This window comes from Ahaetulla prasina, chromosome 3 (genome assembly GCF_028640845.1).
Source record: "Ahaetulla prasina isolate Xishuangbanna chromosome 3, ASM2864084v1, whole genome shotgun sequence".
Classification (NCBI taxonomy): domain Eukaryota; kingdom Metazoa; phylum Chordata; class Lepidosauria; order Squamata; family Colubridae; genus Ahaetulla; species Ahaetulla prasina.
In genome coordinates this window covers 81,377,228-81,398,959 of record NC_080541.1, presented here as the reverse complement: position 1 = coordinate 81,398,959, position 21,732 = coordinate 81,377,228, and the positions used below count along the sequence as shown (strand labels likewise).

At 40.1% G+C, this 21,732-nt stretch overlaps 1 protein-coding gene across 1 annotated transcript in view; it reads right to left on the bottom strand.

Moving 5' to 3' along the window:
* Positions 1-224: 224 nt before the first annotated feature.
* The window catches only part of SSR1 (signal sequence receptor subunit 1), a 23,474-nt gene continuing 1,966 nt past the window's right edge, over positions 225-21,732 (bottom strand). The window contains exons 2-8 of the mRNA XM_058175890.1: positions 12,310-12,428; positions 10,164-10,251; positions 9,779-10,041; positions 8,579-8,655; positions 6,289-6,367; positions 5,413-5,506; positions 225-1,262 (exon numbers count right to left, since the gene is read on the bottom strand). Coding sequence (XP_058031873.1) covers positions 1,195-1,262; positions 5,413-5,506; positions 6,289-6,367; positions 8,579-8,655; positions 9,779-10,041; positions 10,164-10,251; positions 12,310-12,428 — 788 coding nt within the window. The 3' untranslated portion in view covers positions 225-1,194. The remainder of the gene's footprint in view (positions 1,263-5,412; positions 5,507-6,288; positions 6,368-8,578; positions 8,656-9,778; positions 10,042-10,163; positions 10,252-12,309; positions 12,429-21,732) is intronic.

The window sequence follows — 21,732 nt, the reverse complement described above, 5'->3', positions numbered from 1 at the left end:
ATTGCTTTAATACTGCTTCTAATCTTCTATCCTACTTTTAGGTACTGAATTGTATTGGTGTTAATATTATATTTTAGCAGTATTCATGTTATTACAGACCAAGGTGATCAAAATTAAACAATATAAGTTATGGAATTAATATAGCTTCTGATTCTCAAATACTCAAGCTAACTGGAAATTAAGACTTCAAAAGAGAAGACGCACCACAAAATACAAAAATAAAATGTAAGTTACATTTTTACTGTCATTTCAAAACTTTTTTCATATACAATCAAATATGGGAAACAGAAGAACACAATTCTGCTGAATGGTTTACAAGTTGTTATCCAAAGAAACTTTCATGTATGTCAAACCTTATATCCAGCTTTATCTATGAAATTTGACAGACTTTGTTATCCATGATTGTGTTTCTGAATGGTGGGAGAATCCCTGAATTTATACTGATGAGGCTCCATTTTAAACAATTTGAACTAGCATTTAAAACTCACCTGGTCAAACACTTGACTGAAGTAATATTTCCAACATTTACAAATGCACAGTTATATTGCAATCAAAAGAAGACAGATGTCAAAAACGAGCACACAACCCAAATTTCAGAACTGCAGGTGCTGTAGAAAGTACTGGACATATATGCAAGGACATTTGGGATCTCAGATTCTGTGCACTTTATCACATCAGCAGCCATTAAAAAAATACTGCTAACAGCAGTTACTCCTGCTTGTGCCCTTAGAATACAAAACTGTGATTCAGTGCTTTATGAGAGATTCAACATGCGTACTAAAAATAGTTACATACATGTAGCAAAGAGTGAGATCAATGACTCAAGTACTACATAAGAAAATGCATAAAGACCTTGTAGAACAGGACACAGTTAGAACAAGATGGGAAATGACATTTTCATTTGTGACAAAGAATCAGAAACAAAAGCATGCAAATGACAAATCAGCATTATGAAGAGACTCTGAAGGCACGTTTCAGAAAGCACAATGATTTGCAATTAAAAGTTTCTTTAAAGGAACTTGAAGTGCATTTTTAGCAATGTTCTCTGAACACAACTAAATGCTTAGTCCAAATATTTCATAGTATTCTCCTCAGTCAATATGGCTTTCAGCATATTTCAACTCCCAATTCAAGCCAAACACTAGGGAGGGTTTTGATGGCTGGGTTAGTAAAGGTTGACTGGGCTAATAAAATTTACTCGTCGGAGCCCACTGATCTTTTCTGTGTCCTCTTGCGTGGCAACCGTCTTGGGGAAGCTTTATCTGTAGTTTTTTAAAAAAATGAACAGCCCTTACTTAACACCATGTCTTAAAGAAACATTCTTTGGCAGACAAAAGATACAGTATTTATTTAAAAAATTATTATGCAAACATCACACTCAAAAATATGGTATGCGCTAGTTAGGAACATGCAACTGCTATCTGATATGTACCTAAAATAATATACCTAAAACCAGATATCCAGTGCTTGCTCTGGTCTGGAAATGGGACAGCATGGAGTTGAGTCTTTTTGCCCAATTCATTTCCTCTACCTTCAACAGGATTAATGCACTCTATGGTAAGTGGCTATAAGGAAGAAGAATGCATGATGCCCTATTTTCTTCTGTAGCTCAGGGCAGCCAGTTCTAAAAATAATCTTCATATTTACATGTTTGAGAATATCCTATCTATACTTTGCACTAAATAGAAAGGATGCTATAATACAGCAAAATATGTTAGTCACTTGGAGTAAACAAAATTTACACTAACTTATTACACTTTTTTTTGAAAAGCCAAATTAATATTCAAGGAGTCTATAGAGATTCTCAGTCATCCAGGTTATGGTTGTCCCAAAGGTTGTTTTTCAAGAGGCAACTGGACTTTCTGGTTTTTCTTTGAAGATGTTTCACTTTTCATCCAAGAAGCTTCTTCAGCTCTGAGCTGAAAGCTCTGAGAAGTGAAATGTCTTCAAAGAAAAAACAGAAAGTCTAGATGCCTCTTGAAAAAGCACCTTTGGGACAATATTCAAGAACCCACATGACATTTTGAACAGAAGTCTGAATGCAACCAATCAGCTTATAATTTTGTATTTTTGTTTATTTAGCCACAATTAGTTGGCAATTCAGTGCTGTAATAATCAGTAATTAGCAGAATAAATCATGCTGACTAAATATGATAGCAGTCTTTTTCTGATAAAGCTGAAGCTGATGCATACTGCAGAAGTAGCAATCTTATTCCATCTGTTAACTCCCAGAACCAAATTGCTTCAAACCTACTTTGACTCTCCATTGCATTCTGTTGATTTTTACAATCCTATCATATCTATTACCCAGTATTTTGCCTAGCCACATCATCAACTTAATCACTGCTTGTTAGGATTCTAACAATGCCGTGCTAATTAATTTAGTTCTGGGAGCAACCAATTATTCGATGTTTGCACCAATTAATGCAGCATTAGAGATTTTTCTTCTGTGTTAATTGCCCACATACTAGCCGTAACAAAAACAAATACCAAGTTCAATCAACCTAAATATTTTCTATAATCTCCTTTCAAAATGCATAATAAATTTCTACACACTAAGACCTTTGCTTTCATAATATAGAATTAATGTAAGATAATAATGTTAAATATGCCACAAAATTTCTGAAAATTGTTAGTGATTTTATTTAGGTTTTTTAAAAAGAAAATCTTGAATTTTCTTTAGGAAATTATATATTAAACACTGTAGCAAACTAAATAAAACATTACAGAGGGGATTTCTGATTCTGATTAATGCACTTGAAAGTTAAATAAGGGAATCCTGCCTCTGTTATTTTGCCAGTATCACTAAGCTAGCCTTCCCTAAATTGGTGCCCTCCAACTCCTACAATTTAGCACTTCTGTCAGAACAAGAAATGTAATTAAATACATGTGAAGAGCATTGCTGGTGAAACCTTCACTAAGCTATCATCCCTTTAGTTAGCTTATACTTTATTTAAGAAACAGCAAGTCTTACAGCAATACATTTTACTTTCCCTGCAGAAATAACAACTTCTCTGTCATTTAAATTCTAATACAGTACAGTATGTAGAGTTCAGAAATGAAAGACTACATTAAGAGATACTTTTATTAATGCATACCATTTATAAGCTTTGCACTGAATGAAAGCATATAGCAGTCTATTTTAAAATATTTTATATTTTAAAACAATCTATTCAGGGGATATACTGCACTTATTTTTAAGTTTCTTTACCTCCTCTAGAAAAGAGATCTAACATTTTGCAATGTATTTTACCATTTTCTGTTTTCCAATAAAAATGCCCACTGGATTAGCCAATTCAGACTTATGACCATGTGATTCACTTTAACAATCACACATTTAACAATCACACATTAACAGACACAATGACTTACTTAATGACCATCATAAAAACAGTCATAAAATCAAGTCTGGTACATGGTGACTCAACTAATGACCACAATGTCACAACCATGTATTCCAGGCAAAAATTGTAGTTGTAAATTGACAACTACCTGTAAAGATAACATTTTGAACTATACAATTTGTTTTTTAAAATACAAATAAAGAAAGAACATGGTTGTTATCCAGTGAAGTATGCAATTTTCCTACTATGTACAATTTCAGAGAAAAGCAAAATAAAATACTGGTGTAGGCTTTCATTTACTGATATCTGTTAGACTTCAAGGTTTAGTGACCATGTTCTAAACCAGGGGTATCAAATTCGATTTCATTGAGGGCCACATCAAGGTTGTTTGACCTGGGGGGGGGGATGTGTGTGTGGCCAGTTCGATGTCACTCATGTCAGTGGCGCCTGTGGTGGCCCAAGTGCTTGCCAGTGAAAATGGGCTCCCGAGCTCCATTTTGGCTGCGATGACCTCCTGCAACCCTCTGTCAGTGAGAAGAGAGCTCTGTTTTCGCTGGGAGACCGTTGCAGCCGAAAACGGAGCTCGGGAGCCCATTTTCACTGGCAGAGGCACCCAGTCCGTCACTTTTTCCAGGGCGCCCTATAGGCCAGTTCTAAGCATTCCATGGGCCGGATCTGGCCCCTGGGCCTTGAGTTTGACACCCCTGTTCTAGACAACAAATTTCCTGATATCTCACCAGCAACATAAGCAAGGTGCCTCTGAAAATGCCAGTTGCAGTTGCTGATAAAATGTTAGAAATCCAACACTGTCCAAAGCAAAATAGTTTGGATGTAATTGATACATCTCAATGAGTGTAGTTTTAATACAGCTGAGAAAAAAATTGTAGTGGACTATAATTTCAGCCTTATATTTTACATCCCTGGGTTATTAACCTATATATTTCTTGGCCCTTTCCTTCATCATATTAATTTCTGGTGCGAGTCTGACAAATATATCTATGGAGATTCTCAGTCATCTAGGTCACGGTTGTCCCAAAGATGATTTTTCAGCTCAGAACTGAAGAAGCTTCTTGGATGAGAAGCAAAATGTCTTCAAAGAAAAACAAGAAAGTCCAACTGCCTCTTGAAAAGGCACCTATGGGTCTGGCAAATATAATTCTATCTTAAATAAGCAAGAGGCTTACCTAAGTAATCAGAAATTAGTGGAGTGGCATATATCAAGCATGTTTCATAGCCATGCTCAAAAAAACACAAGAAATAAATCTCATAACATTATATAACTTCTAGAATGAACAGAATGGAAATAATTTTGAAGCCGAAAGAATGGGATGGATATTCCAAGCATGCTGAAAGTAGTCCAACTTTAGACTGGAAGTGGGAACGATCTACTTTAAGGTCAAAGTATTTCAACTTCTAATTGGATAAGAAGATTTATTTAATACTCCTACAAAAAGTTTGTATTAAAGCTGGTGAAATCCAACAAATTTTAGTATTATTACTGCATGCAGTTATTATATAATCAATCACCAGGAACAAATTCTATGTGAAATTTTAAAAGCCTCAACCCAGTAAAGTGTATCTCACCTCTTCTACTTTGCACTGAAGGCAGAGAAAAACAAACAAAACAAGATGTTAACAAAGTTTATAAGAATTTTTAAAATGTAATGTATTTGAATTTATTTTTGAGTTAAATAGAAATAGCAAATTTAACATCCCACAATGTCCTCAAATCTATAGAGGCTACTTAACATCATCAATAGACGTGGAATTACAGATATAGACATAATGCCACTAATGATGCTGTTCTGACTAATGGGCTCTTAATATTCTAAATCTGCTCTTGACAGAAGGGAAATCTCCAAAACACAAAGGAAAGGAAAGGGGAGGAAAACAGGAAATTCTGTTGCATTTTTTCAATAGTCTAACTGCACTTGCCATTAAATAAATTTACTGAAAACAGCCTAATGTATTTAAAAAGTCAATTTGGAAAAAGTCAATTTTCCACTGAGAGATACACTTTTTTACAATGTAAATAAATTTACTACAGACAACCTGCCTTGATACTTACTGATCTGATTTAAAGTTTCTTGAGGAATCCAACTCATGTCAACATCATTCTGATTAGAGGTTCCCATCTCTACTTTTTGAGCTGGTCTTTTTCTCTGAGGGGATTAAAAACAAAAGTAATAAATAAAATATTATCATCTATAAAGTCACAAAAGAAGACTTAAATTATTTGGGCATGATACCCAATAAATAAAATAAGCATTATCTAATCATTAAAACAGATATATTAATTAGAAATCCACTTTTACAATAGCTATTTTATTAATCATCTTTTTTATTATTTAAAATATCTTTCAAATATAGAAAGGCTCCTTTGAAATGCTGTGGTTATTAAATTACTGATGTCTGTGGAAGATATTCAACTTGTAATATTGTTACAATTCTAGTAGTCAATTTTTAGACTCAAAGGTGTTGACTGAATTTTTCAGTATTTTCAGGACTGAGCAGCATAGATACAATTAGCTCTTTAATTAAGCCTATCTTGATTTTCCTGTATGTACATTTTTTAAAGATTTGTTAAGAAAAGCACTGGCAAGCCAGATGACCTCCTATTTCTTCCATGGAATTTAGAATAAGGCAGAGTTCTCCAATGTTTCCAGCTTTGCGAATTTGAGGGGCGGGGGAGAGCTTCGCACAAGTGAGGATGCGCACATGCACGTGCACTCACGCTTGCTGGCCATTTCCACGGCCCAGTTGCAAACCCCTCACAGCCCACTAGGAGGCTGTGGCCCACAGCTTGGGGACCCTGGAGTAAGGCATACAAATTTCACGGTCCTACACCAATCCACATAACGCTAGAAGCCATCCTCTCAGCTTAGAAGAAACAATGGCAGTATTCTATAGTCAGGGGAAAGACTAATTAAAAATAGCTACTTACCTTCCTAGATTCCAACAATTGATGTAGACCAACAATGACAAGTAGGCCAAGTCCCGCCAGGAACATATACATAAAGATCCTTATTTAGAAAGATGAGAAAGTCTAGTAAGATTTTTTAAGGCAAACATTTTTTTTTAAAAAACCCTCTAGACGGTCATAAAAACTATGCATAATAATCCAAGGATTTGTCCCCAGATGTTTTTATTTTATGCATTTATTAATCAAATGTACAGTATATAGCTGCTCATCTTACAGAAAGTGACCCTGGTAGCATATAACAATCCAATAAAACAGTAAAATAAAAGAACTATTACCAAAACCTATTATATAATAATTATTAAAAGACCACACAAAACTATAAAATCAGAACTAAAACAAAAAAAGAGAAAATTAGCCAAGGGATATTAATAATAATGGATCCCCCTCACATATTCACCTGTCTTCTTGGGTTCAAGCATGCTGGCATAACCAAGTCTTAAGAAACCTTTGAAAGCTCAGGGGTGACAAAATTGACCTAATCTCTTTGTAACGAATTCCACAATGTGGCTGCCATAGCAAAAGAGGCCCAACCTATAGACTGCCAAATATAGTTCCCTAAATGACAGAACCTATAACAAACCCATTATGTTGGATTTGATAGGACAGGCAGATGGAAATCCATCAAATAACTTGGAGCCATATAGCAATATAGGGCTTTAAAGGTCCCTGTGTTGGATCTGGAAGCAAATTGGTAACCAACCAGCAGAGGTGTCATGTGTGCTCTATCAGAAATACACATAACTAGTCACTCCGCTGCATTTTGCACCAATTGAAGTTTCCAGATTCTCTTCAGGGGCAGCCCAATGTAGAGTGAATTGCAGTAGTACAATCAGAAGGTGACTAGAGCATGAGTGACGAATAAAGCCCCTTGATCCAGAAATGGATATAACTGGCACATAATATGAAGTTATGAATGGTCGTCCAAGCCACGACTACCTGCTCTTCAAGCAACAGTCTTGAGTCCAAGAGGAACCCCATATTGTGCACAGGATTTATTTGGGGCAATTCAGCCACATCAAGCACCAAAGATACTATAGACCTAGAACCAGAAGGCCCACGAACCCAAAACTACTCAGTCTTGCAAGGGTTCAGTTAAAGCCTCCTGTTCCCCATCCAGACCCTCATTCTCCAACACTGGGATAGGACATCCACAACATCGCTTAATTCACTAAGAGCAAAGATGAACAATTGGATAGCATCAGCATTCTGATGACACTTCACCCCGTGGTGATGGATGAGCTTGTCCAGCTATCTCATGTAAATGTTGAATAGGAGAGAAACAGCACCAACCCCTATGGAACCCCATATAGAAGGGGCTGAAGGCAAGATCTTTTCTCCCTAATCAGATACTAACTAGAATCAACTAACCAGGAGAAAGGAGGCGACCAGGTTAACGTTGTGCTGCCCATTCTCAATCCTGAATCAAACCAGGATACCATGGTCAATAGTATCAAAAGCCTCCAGAGGTCAAATAAGTTAAGGATGGATGCACTATCACCATCCTATCTGTGCCAGAGATAATTCAAAAAGTACAACCAATGTTGTTTCTGTTCCATATCCAGGTCTGAAACCTTATTGAAAAGGATCTAGATAATCAATTTCATCCACAGTCCTCTGAAGCTGTTGCACAACCATCTCTTTAATCACCTTCCACCAAAAGGGGAAGTTGGGTATTGGGCAAAAGTTGTCCCGTATCAGGGGTGTGTGTGTCTGTGTGTATAAAGCAATGGCTTCCTGAGCAGGGGGCAACCTAAGATCCCCTTAAGAGGAACAACCCACTCACTCGAAGAAAAATCAGCTATTGTTACAATTCACTCACATAATACCCTCTGGACTGCTTTCACAAAACAGGAGGAGCATGGATCTTAGGAGCAAGTGGTTGAACTCAAAGTCCTAAGGACCTGATTCACTTCTTAGGTCCAACAAGTTCAAATTATACTTGGAATGCCTGGATTATTCTATAATAAATTAATATATGATATCATTATCTAAATAACCTTGGTGAGACAACCAGCTGCTAATCGCAATCAGTGTTTGATTTAATATACAAATAATGAAGGATGCACAATATGATATAGTTTCTTAGTGTTCGTGATAGCAAGATGCTTTTTCTCTCTCTGTCTCCAGGGTTGGTGATTAAAAAACAAGGAAAATCTTAACCTTTTCAAAACCTAAATGAATACGTATGTTCTTTTATAAAAGACTGGTTATCACCATTACAAAAATTAGTTAGCAGAATAATTAATCTTACGTTTCACCATCTAATCCATCTTCTTTTTCAATAATTGTAACTGTTTGATTAAAAACAGCATCTTGAAAGAAATTCCCCTAAAATGAAACATATTAAAAAGGCTATTAGATTCAGGCCATCAGATGGCACTAATGTTACAGAGGATTCCAGAAAAAAAAAGTTTATTCCTTGCATTTGTTTCTAGTTTTTCTGCAAAATAAACTGTATACCTATATTTATAGTATAAATACACCTATATTTATACTTGGATAGAGAGAGAGACAGACAGACAGATACAGATACAATGTATAAATGGTATTTGTTAACTATTTGAGATTGCCAATCTTTTTGCAATCAAACTTTTAAAGTTATTTTTTCAGCTGTCAAATGTTTCAATAAATGAAAAAATTACTCATATCACTATAGAAGATGAGATTTTCAGATCATTTTAATATTTCCCCAAAATATCAAGATACAAGAGTTATTTTTGGTGAATGGAATAGGTTTATAACTACACTGACCTTAGTAGATGTTTAGCATTCTTAATTTAGTGGAAGACTGAACATTATTTAGCAGTTTACTATCAAATTCTAGAGATGTATTTTTTAGCCTGAAGAGAGTGCTGAATGCTGAATGAGGCTTACAGGTGTGTACAGTATTGTCTTATCATAATAGCAGCTCTTAATAACTCAGATTTTGACTTTTTAAAACAGTCTTTCTCTTCAAGCCAAAGCAGTTACTTAGAAATTGCTTTGGATAAGATTAAGAAAACAATTAACCTTTTACTGGAATACTGATCAGGTGAGGAAAATACTGTAACTAAGAAGCAATAAATATTCAGTAAATACTCTCAATAAAATATGCCTCCATAGTGATCAAAAGAAGATATGAAATATGCAAGCATAAAGATAAACTGACATGGATGCTACTGGATGAGGCAAACATGGAATTTTGAAATGCATTGTCCTATTATTTTGTATTACAAAACAAGTCATAATCTATAACATTCAAAAATCATCCTAATACATGATAGCAGAACTAGCAGCGCAAATCTTTATACAAGATAACAGAACTAGCACCACAGCTCCCCAAGGATTAAGAGAGACTACCTAGCCAACCAATTTCTACATTAATATCAGGTGACATTGCCACAAAAACACAGACCAATACTAAATGAATATCTTTATCTTACAGATAGCCAAATCCCATATCCTCACTTACATTTTGATCTTTGTAATTCAAATTGATAACCAGTCCAAAGGGACGGCCACCCATAGGCTCTGCAGGAATGAAGGAATATTCAAACGTGGCTTGTCTCTGTGGTGGAACAACAGTGTTCAGAGGAAGAGCAGTGAAATTCTGAATAAAAAACTGATAATCTTGTGGGTACCGGAATGAAGCATCTAGTGATTCTATGATGAAGTCTTCTGTACCCTTATTAGTGAAACCTACTAAAAATTTCACAATGTTGTTTGCTGGAAAATCTGGGGGGGAGGAGGGGGGGGAGAGAATGAAAATTTTTAGTGTTTCATTTTTAAAGTGTAATTTTAAAAAACAAAATAGGTAAGATAAGCAGGCATGATGTAGAATTCAAAGTATGTTTTACCTTCTCCTTTCACAAACAAGATCGTTGTATCAGCATTAGGTGATGCTTTAGGTTCTCCTGATAGGTCATCTTCCTCTTTCTCTTCTGTCTAATATAAAATAATGTTTGAAAAGCCTATGAGAAACAGTGAAGCAATGAATAGCCAGAATATGTAAGTTTTATTGTAAACTCCCACATAAAAGTACTTCAGTATACAAACACATTAATTTCCGCCAAACCTAGGGTTTTTGTGTTTCCCCGAAAATAAGACAGGGTCATATTTTCTTGGCTTTATTATCGGGAGGTCTTATTATTTTGGGGGTGCAGGAGGCGGCGAGTGTGGGACTGGATGTCCCGTCGCTGCCATTGCCTCCCCTCCCTGTTCTTCACACCAGCCGAGCGGCCCAACATGTCCAACCCCACCCCAATGGCAACAGCTGCTTCCTTTCCCCGCCATCTCTTTATTGAGAGGGGTGGCAGGTGGGGCGGGGGAGAAGCGTGACGCGTGGAGCGAGACGCGGTTCCCCTTATCATCTCTTCTCCCCCCCTCACCAGGCATGACAGGGCTCCTGCGCCTTGCTTAGCCACCTGCCCCCTTTAGGGATGCAATTTGGGGGTGGCAGGTAGGATGGGTGAGAAGCGGGACATGCATCTTACCTTTCCAGCTCCATTGCATTCCTTGCCGTTATGTCCAGGGAAACATGTTGTAAGAAAAACCAACCTTCTTGCGAGTTCAATCAAACTTATCGAACTCACAAGAAGGTTTTCTTTTTCAGCGAATTTCCATGGATACAACGGCGAGGAATGCGACGGAGCTTGAAAGGTAAGACCTGCGTCCCGCTTCTTGCCTGCCCCACCTGTCACCCCCAAATTGCATCCCTAAAGGGGGCAGGTGGCTAAGTGAGGGGTAGGAGCCATGCCACGCCTGGCAAGGGCAGGGAGAAAAGACAGCAAGGGGAGCCACATCTCGCTCCACACATTCTCCCCTGCTCCACCTGCCACCCCTCTCGATAAAGAGATGGCGGGGAAGGGAAGCAGCCAGGCTGCTGCTGCCATTGGGGTGGGGTGGGACATGTTGGGCCACTCGGCCGGCACGAAGAACAGGGAGGGGAAGGCATGTCCCCCCTTCCCTCCCCCTCTGGCCTCGCCTCCTCACATGTTGTTTGCGCGGCAAACAACCAGAGGAAATGGTGGGACTAGCTGTGCATGCATGTAAATAGTTGGTGTATGTCTTATGGGGGGGGGGGTATTTTATCGCATGCACTGAAAAGCCTGATTGGGTTTATTATCCAGAGAGGACTTGGTTTTGTGAAAAAACGGTAATTACAAAAATGATATTTAGATCAGAGTGTTTCAAATTGTGTTCTGGACAACACAAAATTTCCACAAGAATATGACTGGGTTTGGTGAAAACCAAAGGAAGGTTACCCAAAAATTTTTAATGGCAGTGTTTTACTTGGTCATCAGAGATTCTGAGAAATTTTGTTTTTAACAGGTTCTTTGGAGAATGTTTGAAAACCCTTGGCCTAGCCCTAGATGATGTACTAGGTACATATTTTGTAACGAAACAGGCATAGACTATAACAAAGTCAAATATATTTAACAAATTGATCAGATACTCCTACACAAGATGGCGAGATTGTTAAAACTGAAAATTTGCTGCAGTTAGCTCATCACTGAATATATTAGCATTTAATTGAGCAGTTCCTTAAAACTCAGTTGTAATCCAAATTGAGAAGCCAGTGGTCTAAAAAATGTATTGATGTCCTGAACCAAATGGGATCAAGTTAATTATATTTAACTATATTAAGAGGTATTAATTTTATGAGTACTGCCTACCTCTGTATCAGAAATCATTGTAAAGTAATTGAACCCAAGTAGTTAAGCTTGTAAAGCATATTTAATGCTGTTTCATCAAATCAGACTTTTATTTAGATTCAGTACATTATAACATTTGGCATTATATATATAATTACATTTGTCTCACTATAGCTGCATAATGCTTCTTAATAACTAAGTGACATATTTCAGCTAGGGAAACTACTTAGTATACAGTATATTCTATTTCAGTTGCGGCCCACAAACATCACAATTGTAACCTATCCATTGTTCAAATAGTGCTGATAGGAAACATCAGCATGAAATTTAAAAAATGTTGTAGCCATACCAATTCTGTGGGTTCGTCTTCTTCAACTTCAGCTTCATCATCTTCATCCTCAACTACTGTATCTTCTATCGCTTCTTCATCTTCAGTAGCATCTTGGGCAGCCACAAGCAAGCCAGAACCTAGAGAAATGAGAATGAATTGGAAAAAGCACTAGAAAACAATTGGAAAAAGCACTAGAAAACAATTCAAAAGGAGCCAGATTTTTTTAAATCAAGCTACTCTCAAAAGTATGCAACAATTACTATATATTTATATAGTAATTATTATACAAGATACCACATTATTTCGTTTATGTTACTGTAGATCTATTGCAGTTTGAAATTACAGTACTGAAATGACTTCACAGTACAGATAGTCCTTGGGTTAGGACCATTTGTTCAGTAATCATTCAAAGTTACAACAATGTTGAACAAGGGGGCTTATGACAGCTCAAGAGTTCTGGCTATCACAGCATCCCAAGGTCACATGTTTGTGATGTGGGGGCTTGGTGCCCAGCTCATAATTATACTATGGTCATGAGATCATGATTTCTGACATTCCCTGCCAGATTCCCATAAATGACATCAACCAGGAATGCTGGAATTGAATCCTTAAGCAAAGCATGGAGGTGCCTGAGGGTGTGGGGAGGACCCTGGGAGGCCCAGCACAAGCTACAGGGCCCACTGGCATGCAGAAACCTGTCACAGCCCTGAGCCTCGGCTTACTCCCTGCCCCACCAGACCTGGGATACTTCAGCCAGTTACAAGGCCCAGCAGTGCACATAAATTGTTCGACTTGCAGAAGAGCCTTTCTACAGAAGAATGGAGAATGATGCTCATTTCTCAGTAGCAGAAGAAAAACAGCTGAAATTGAGCAGGGCACACAGGTCCTGTAAAGTGCAGGGTGGTGGGAGCAATTGGGGGCTGGCAGAATGGTGCTGGCATGGCTGGCTGTGAGCAGCAGCAGCAGCACTAGGGCTGAAGTTGAGAAAGTTGAGGCTGGCTGAAACTGCTGAAAGGCTGCTGTGCAGAGTGGTCAAAAAGATATAGATGGGGATGAGATAAATGAGTGGGGGGAGTTGCAGTACCCCTGCTGTTCTAAGTGCTGGTGGGCCAGACAGGTGGCCGAGGTTTCCCAGGCCATGGTAGTTTTGTGTTGCACTGCAGGGCCAGGCCAGCCAGGATTGATGAGACTTCCAAGAGCAATTGCAGCTTTTCTAAAAAAAACACAATCCTAAATTAAATGAATTACTTTACCTGAACCACCTTCTAGAGTTTAAAAAATTCTAATTTTTTAATTAGTACTTAAACTTTTACTTGGAAGCATTGATATAATTTAGCAAACAACCAAGTGAGGGTTTATGTCACAAGTTACCTAATCATAACACACTGCAAAGCCTGGTGGTATAAAGTATTCTCTAAAATGTTCTTTGGTGTTTTCTGTTGTTATTACCATGTTTCTCAAAAAAGAAGGCCCGGTCTTATTTTCTTTTGACCCCCAAACACTGGCTAGGCCTTCTTTTTGGAGAGCTCTAATTACTGACTCACCTCGCGGTGGCGGCACTAACAGCCCCATCCAGCAGGAGCCCGCTGCTCACCCACTTATTCTGGGGCTGTGTTGTGTCTCGCCCGCTTTCACCGCAGCCGGGGCCTTCACCCCCAACCATACCCTAGCTTATTTTTTACCGTTGTGTCTCACCCCACCCCCTGCACCCCGGGTCTCACCCCCACCCCCTGCACCCTGGGTAGGGTCTTAATTAGGGCTAATTTTGTGAGTGGGTCTTAATTTGATTGCATGCGCTCAAAAATGTGATATGGCTTCTTTTTAAGTTGGGTCATCTTTTTGGAAAAACACAGTACTGTTACTAGTACTATTATTGGAAACTTTATATGGGCTACCCATTTTACATATCCAACTTTGGATAGCAAACAACAATCCACAAAATTACCTAATAAAATCTCCAGCAACAAACAAAAAGCAAGACTATAGTAATGATACAGTAACTGAGATACCATTCCCAAACGGTATTCATAACACAACGATACCTATATAGGCCTCCTCTGATATCCAAGCTCAGTACTTGGAGGAATAGCCAGGTCTTCAAAACCTTCTAGAAGACCAGGAGGAATAGCCAGGACCTCTCAAAGCCTTCTGGAAGACCTTAATCTCAAGGAGGTGGTTTTTCCAAAGAGCAGGCATGTCTCCCAGGTCCCACCAGATGACATTGTCTAATAGAAAGGAGCTAGAGTATATCTAGCCTGTCAGATCTGATGAAACAGAGTGAAATGCACAGAAATAGGCAGTCCCACAAGTAACCTAGTCCTTTGTCAGCTAGGGCTTTAAAGGCAACAACCAGCATCTTGAACTCCACCTAGGCATATAGTGGGATGCAATGCAGTTTGTGCAATAGCTATGTAGCATGGATTAACATTGCCCAGAACAGCTGCATTCTCTGAAACTTCAGAGTATTTTTCAAGGTAGGTTCTATGCAACCCCATGGCAATAATTCAATGTAGAAGTGAGTAAAGCATGAGAGTCAGCAAACATAGTCTTCTGGCCCATGAATGGACACAACTGGTGCAGAAAATGGATTTGTGCTAAAGCTTCCACTCCGCACCCCCCAAGACTGCCAGGTGCTCTTTGAGCTGAGCCATGAATTCAGGAGGACTCCTAAGTTGTAACTATAACCCACTCTATTCAGAGAGGGCATTATCCATTGAGAGCTAAAGCTGAACAAACCTCAACCAAATCCAGAGGATGACCTCACCCACAAGTTTCATTGAGTATTAAACAGGAGTGGGGAGAAAACAAAGTTCTGAGGCACCCATGTAAGAAATATCTGCCCCTACCAATCAATGCTGACTGGAACTGGCCCTGGAGGAGACTCACAGCAACACACTATTCTGCTTTCCTCTACTCTAACCTTCTAAGGCAGTCCAGAAGAATACAGTAAATAATAACAAAAGCTGCTGAAAGATCCAGGAGGACAAAGATGACTATATCACCAAAGCTCATCCACCAGTGCAACCAATGCTATCTTGACATCATATCCACTGTGAATCTTGACTAAAAAGGCTCCAGATAATCTGCTTCTCCCAAGGACCTTAAACTGTGCACCTAATACCTTCCCAACAACTTTCCCTACAGAAGGCTGGAGAAAAAAGTTGTACAGTACTGAACTGTTAGATCCAAGGATAACTTTTTCAGGGGATGAATCATCACCTCTTCAGATCAGCCTCAAGCACAGCTCAAATGACCAATAGTGCTTCTAAGCACCATATAATCCAGACGTTTTCTTGAAAATAAAAATTATTTAATATAAAAATTCTAGCTCAATCGTTTCTAAAACTTTCTATTATATACATATCATGTAATTAGGTATATTAGCTACCAATGATAACTATTTTGTGAGGGTGCCCTTTTCATGATCTCAAAATGTACGGAAAAATATGATTCCTACGAACTTGTTTGCCAAAATTGGGCATAGCATTAAATGAAAAAAATGCAATAAAGAATTTCAAGACATCTCCAAATAAGAAGGGCAAAAGCAAATTTGTCTATAGGGAAAAGAAACAATCAAATTTCCCTTTCTCTTATGACATTAATTTGGAAAAAAAAACTAGTCCACCAAGCACTGCTGAAAAATTTCAGTACATTTCAATTTGACTAATAAAATCTGAAGATCAATAATTTAATTTTCAATGTATTGAGCAGAACATTTATTTATTTAAGTATTTAATTTATTTGCTGTCCATCTCATTTGGAAAATACTCTGGGCTGTTTACAGCACCTAACATATATCAGCAGTAGTTTCAAAATGCTGAACTTTTATAAAACCCCTAATAAAGCATTAAAGAACAGAAATATATTGAAATATGTAAAGTATTTTATTTCCCAGATTAAACTATTTCATTTATTTACTTCTAGCTACTGTTTAAACCAAATATTCTTTAATGTTTTCTCTAAAAAGTAGCAGAACAGGCATCTAAAACTTCAGCTCATTTCAGGTTTTTTTAAAAACCCTCTCAAGTATGTATTTTAGAAAGAATGATGATGTGGCATCACAATGGAGGATACTGAACATCTATTAAGGCAGCGAGACAAGTCTCAAAAATTTAGGGTTCTGGTAACTTCTATTCTTCTGATATAAATAGTTACTGTCAAGGAAAAAAAAGCTTAAATAATGTTTGATGGCTAAAAGAAAATGAAATCCTCTAGCATTCATTTGTATTAAGTTAATTCTCTATCAGAAGAGTTTGCTTTGGAAAATAACAAAAGGACATAATATAGGTATTCTACTATAACTACAGTGATTCAAGCAAATACCTGAGAAAATTTTATCAGCATTTCTACTTAACCTGGGCAAAACTAAGATTTTTTTTAAATGTGACTTCTACTCCCTTAAGTCTTTCTTTATTCCCAAGTTCTGACCCCATAGTCTGACTCAGAAAACAGCCAATAACCTTGACATAAAAAATAATGAACCAATAAATGTACATATAATAAATAGAAAAGATGTTGGGCTGTGATGGATAGGTTAATTAAAATATTAACCTGCATGGCAAGTTGGCCATAGTAAAAAAATACGTATATATAAATCCCAATTTTGTAATAATTTTCTCTTTCAACAGTGTGTGTGTGTGTGTGAAAGAAAGAGAGAGAGAGAAAGAGAGAGAGAGAGAAAGAGAGAGAGAGAGGGAGGGAGAATGAGAATACACACTTAAAATGATGTGAATAATTTTCTCATCATTTGGAGTTATGCTTTGGACCTTTTAAAGAAGAAAAGGGGACATGGCACACAATTCTATTAATATTTTATTTGTAGCAGCTTATTCCCACACAATAATACATATACCGTATATACTCGAGTATAAGCCGAGTTTTTCAGCACGTTTTTTGTGCTGAAAAGCGCCCCCTCGGCTTATACTCGAGTCTACGTCTTGATGTACTTCGGGAACCCCGCACAGGAGACGCCAAAGAGGCGGCGAGATCGTCCGGCGGAATTTGCCCAAGGCTGAGCAGTTCGCCGCGCGGACCTGAGCCAAGCCGGTCGCAGTCCAGCCGAACGGTGAAAGCGACATGCCGAGCGCCGCTCCGCTTTCACCGTTCGGCTGGACTGGGACCGCTTGCTCGGTCCGCAGTAACTCCGCCAGGCTGTGCCGAAGAAACCATTTAAAAGCCCAACTTCTGAAGCACGGAGGAGAAGAGAAAGCCTGGCGGGCTTTTAAATGGTTTCTTGGCGCGCGAGTCCTGTGCGCGAAGAAACCATTTAAAAGCCCGCCAGGGCTTTCTTCTTCTCCTCCGTGCTTCAGAAGTTGGGCTTTTAAATGGTTTCTTGGCGGCACAGCCTGGCGGAGTTACTGCGGACCCGAGCCAAGCCGGTCGCAGTCAGCGAGCGGTGAAAGCGACATGCCGGCGCCACTCCGCTTTCACCGTTCGGCTGGACTGCGACCGCTTGGCTCGGGTCGCAGTAACTCCCGCCAGGCTGTGCCGCGAAGAAACCATTTAAAAGCCCGCCAGGGCTTTCTTCTCCTCCGTGCTTCAGAAGTTGGGCTTTTAAATGGTTTCTTGGCGGCACAGCCTGGCGGAGTTACTGCGACCCGAGCCAAGCGGTTGCAGTCCAGCCGAACGGTGAAAGCGGAGCGGCGCCGGCATGTCGCCACCGCTCGCTGGACTGGGACCGCTTGGCTCGGGTCGCAGTAACTCCGCCAGGCTGTGCCGCCAAGAAACCATTTAAAAGCCCAACTTCTGAAGCACGGAGGAGAAGAAAGAAAGCCTGGCGGGCTTTTAAATGGTTTCTTCGCGGCACAGCCTGGCGGAGTTACTGCGGACGAGCCAAGCGATCGCAGTCCAGCCGAACGGTGAAAGCGGAGTGGCGCCGGCATGTCGCTTTCACCGCTCGCTGGACTGCGACCGGCTTGCTCGGGTCCCGCGCGGGCGGGGAGCCGACTTTGGCCCTTTAGCAAGGAGGAAGGTGGGAGGAAGCGGAGCTGCCGGCTGTGGCGCCCGCCGAGCCGCCGCCGCCGCCTGGAAGAGGGAGGAGGTGACCTTCACGCGGAGAGGGTGGGGATGGGGGTTGAGGCGTGCAAGAGGAGCGAGCGTGGAGGAAGAGGAGGAGGCGACGGCCCCGCCGACAGCGGCTTCTAAGATCAGCCCACGCTCCGAAGAGGAAAGGGAGCGAGTGGTGGGTGGCTGGGACGAGACCCCACCACAAACACACACACAGCCGGTCGGACGGCGCGGTTCCTTTCTCTGCTCTCTCTCGCTCTGCGTCAAGGCGCTGGAAGGGGCGGAGAGCGAAACAGCAGCAGGAGCAGCCGGCGCCGCCTTCCTCCTCCTCCTCCTCCTTTCGTGGCGGGCTGCTTCCAAGTCTGGAAATCTGTTTTGGGAAGTGGTGGTGCAGCGGCAGTTCAGCCCTGTCGGCCGGGGGAAGGAGGCGGTGGATCGGATTCTCGCGCCACACCGAAGTCGGCTGGAAAGCTTGCTGCTTCTTCTTCTTTTTTGCTTCTCTCCCCCCCCCACCCCTCTTTTCGGCTCTCTTGCAACGTTGCTGCAGCTCCTCGGCTCCTTTTCCGGCGCCCCAGAAGGCTCGAGCCTCTGCTGCCGATTGAATACTAAAATAAAATAAAAGCGGAGAAGAGCAGGCGCCGCTTTTGGTGTCCGCGTCCCTGTCGCCGCCCGGCAGGCGTTTAAAAAGGCGGGGAGTTGAAAAGAGGCTGCCTCTTGGGTTACCTCAACATCCATTCCAGAGCCGCTAAAGAGCGGCTGCTTGGCCCGCCCTGGTTGGGGAACGGGCACAAAAAGGGTCCCTGGTGACCCAGAATTCATCCTAGCCCCATTGACTGGCCTTTGACTCGATAGGATTTAGCTGACGGATTGTTAAACAGCGCCGCACCTTTCTTCTGGGGAGAGAAGTCACTCTAATAAATATTGGGAGGTGTTTTCAAGGAAACATAGGGGTCCACCTTCTGCCCACAAGAAATGTAGGAAATGCCACCATTCCCAGCCTTCTGAGCACATCAGCTTATCCTGGCAGAGGATGAGGAAAGTCGCATTTCAAAGCCTTTGGAAATCACCAGCTTGGAAAAAGCTAAATTATGTAGGGCTATTCAGCTACAACTTCGTGTTTAGGTTTTGTCTTTTGAGCGAGATAATGATAGCTAGCTAGCTAGCTAATTAGATAGATAGATAGATAGATAGATAGATAGATAGATAGATAGATAGATAGATAGATAGATAGATAGATAGATAGATAGATTAGAAAGAAAACAGAACAAAAAACAGAATAATAGAGTTGGAAGGGACCTTGGAGGTCTTCTAGTCTAACCCTGCTTACAGGAAACCTTATACCACTTCAAATGCTTATCCAATATCTTCTTAAAACTTCCAGTGTTAGAGCATTCACAACTTCTGGAGGCAAGTTGTTCCACTGGTTAATTGTTCTAACTGTCAGGAAATTTCTCCTTAGTTCTAGGTTGCTTCTCTCCTTGATTAGTTTCCACCCATGCTTCTTGTCCTGCCCTCAGGTGCTTTGGAGAATAGTTTGATTCCCCTTCTTTGTGGCAGCCCTGAGATATTGGAATGTTCCTATCATGTCACCCCTAAACTAGACATACCCAGTTCACATGCCCGTGAGGCGTCTTGCTTGCATGTCACACACGCACGCTCGCTGGGAAAAAAAAAAGGATGGAAGGAAGGAAGGAAGGAAGGATGGATTGATGGATGGGCGACCGCTTTGAGCGCAACCCTTCTCCCGCAACTAAGGGGGTCAATGTTTTCCCAATCCTAGGGTGTGGGAAACAGTCATTCTTTCTTCCCCTAGTCTCTCCCGAGATCGCACTGCAGCGCCCATCATCCCCAGCCGGCAATCTGAGCTCGTGCCATCGATGTGGTCCTTGAACTTCCCCTCCTTGTTTCTAACCCAGCCTAGGATGGCGGCGTGGAGGGTATGGTGGTGGTAAAGCGACCAGGAGAAAGCTTTCGCTCTTTTCGAGAGGTCCTCTTGGAAGGCTGCCTTGGAAAGGGAAAGTGGGAGGGGCAGAGATTTCTCCTCAAGGTCCCCTTGGAAGGCTGGGTTGGAAAGGGAAAGTGGGAGGGGCAGAGATTTCTTCCTCTCGGGTCCCCTTGGAAGGCTGGGTTGGAAAGGGAAAGTGGGGAGGGGGCAGAGATTTCTTCCTCGGGTCCTTCTAGAGTCCTTGAGAAACTGATATCATACAAGGTTAATAAATTATACTCCTCCTCCTCATTGATGAGTTTTTCATCCTGAAATTGATTGAAACATTGTACCATCATATGCTGCCATAGTATAGTGTTAACAACATCTGTAAAGATGATATATGAGCATGACACTAAGTTTTTCTATATTTCCCCCTTTATTGAAAAACTTCCATCATGCTTCTTTCTGAAAACAAAGGTCATTATAATATACCTCATTATATATTTGATTTGATGATATTTCAGTTAATAAATACCATTTAAGGTGTTAAGCTTCCTTTCTTTTTCAGCAGCAAAGTGAATTACAACTTTAAAGAACTTTATTACTTTATATTCATTTATTTTAAGTATAGATTTTAGATTTTTAAACAAATATGTTTAGAGCTTTTATATCTTTCAAGTTATTCAAATTATCCCTCAGCAGGTATATAATGGCATCCAATTCCAATATCATGTTGGGGCTTTTGAGCAAGGGAGGAGGAGCGAGCACCGCCTTCGCTGGCATTCCGGGATTTCCCTTTGTTTAGAGCTGGGAATCCTCCTTCCCCCTTTTGCACTTTTATTGTTTTTCGTTCAAATAAATATTCATGTTATTTTACTTGGCTCTATCTTTATTTTTTACATTGACCAGTAGCTGCCTCATTTCCCACCCTCGGCTTATACTCGAGTCAATAGTTTTTCCCAGTTTTTTGTGGTAAAATTAGGTGCCTCGGCTTATATTCGGGTCGGCTTATACTCGAGTATATACGGTAATTGCCTAATAATAAAAAGCTTGAAATTTATAAATATGCATGCTAGAAAAGTGAGCAAAGGTATTTTTTTTCTTTTCTCCAATACTTCAGTAGAAATTAGGACAATGTGAACAAGCAAATACAAGTTTTCACATTCAGGGAATTCACACCTACCCTACAAATATTTTTAAATTGATGTTAAATTATGATTAACAATTTCAGTAGCAGTGCGACAGAACTATGGTTTTTATGCCTTTCTTATTTGTTTTCAAGAGGTGGCCTATTATTGTAGTTAAGCAAATGATGGACACAGAGGACATCTAAATTGTCCAATTATTAGTAATTGGACAATTACTGTTATGTAAAATTGCATTGCATTTATATCTTGCTGCAATCCAACAGCTTTCAATAGTTTACAAGATATATAATTCAGCAAAAAGTTAAAATATTCATGATAAGACACCTGCAGCTACACACAACCCTGGCTGATCTTGAAAAA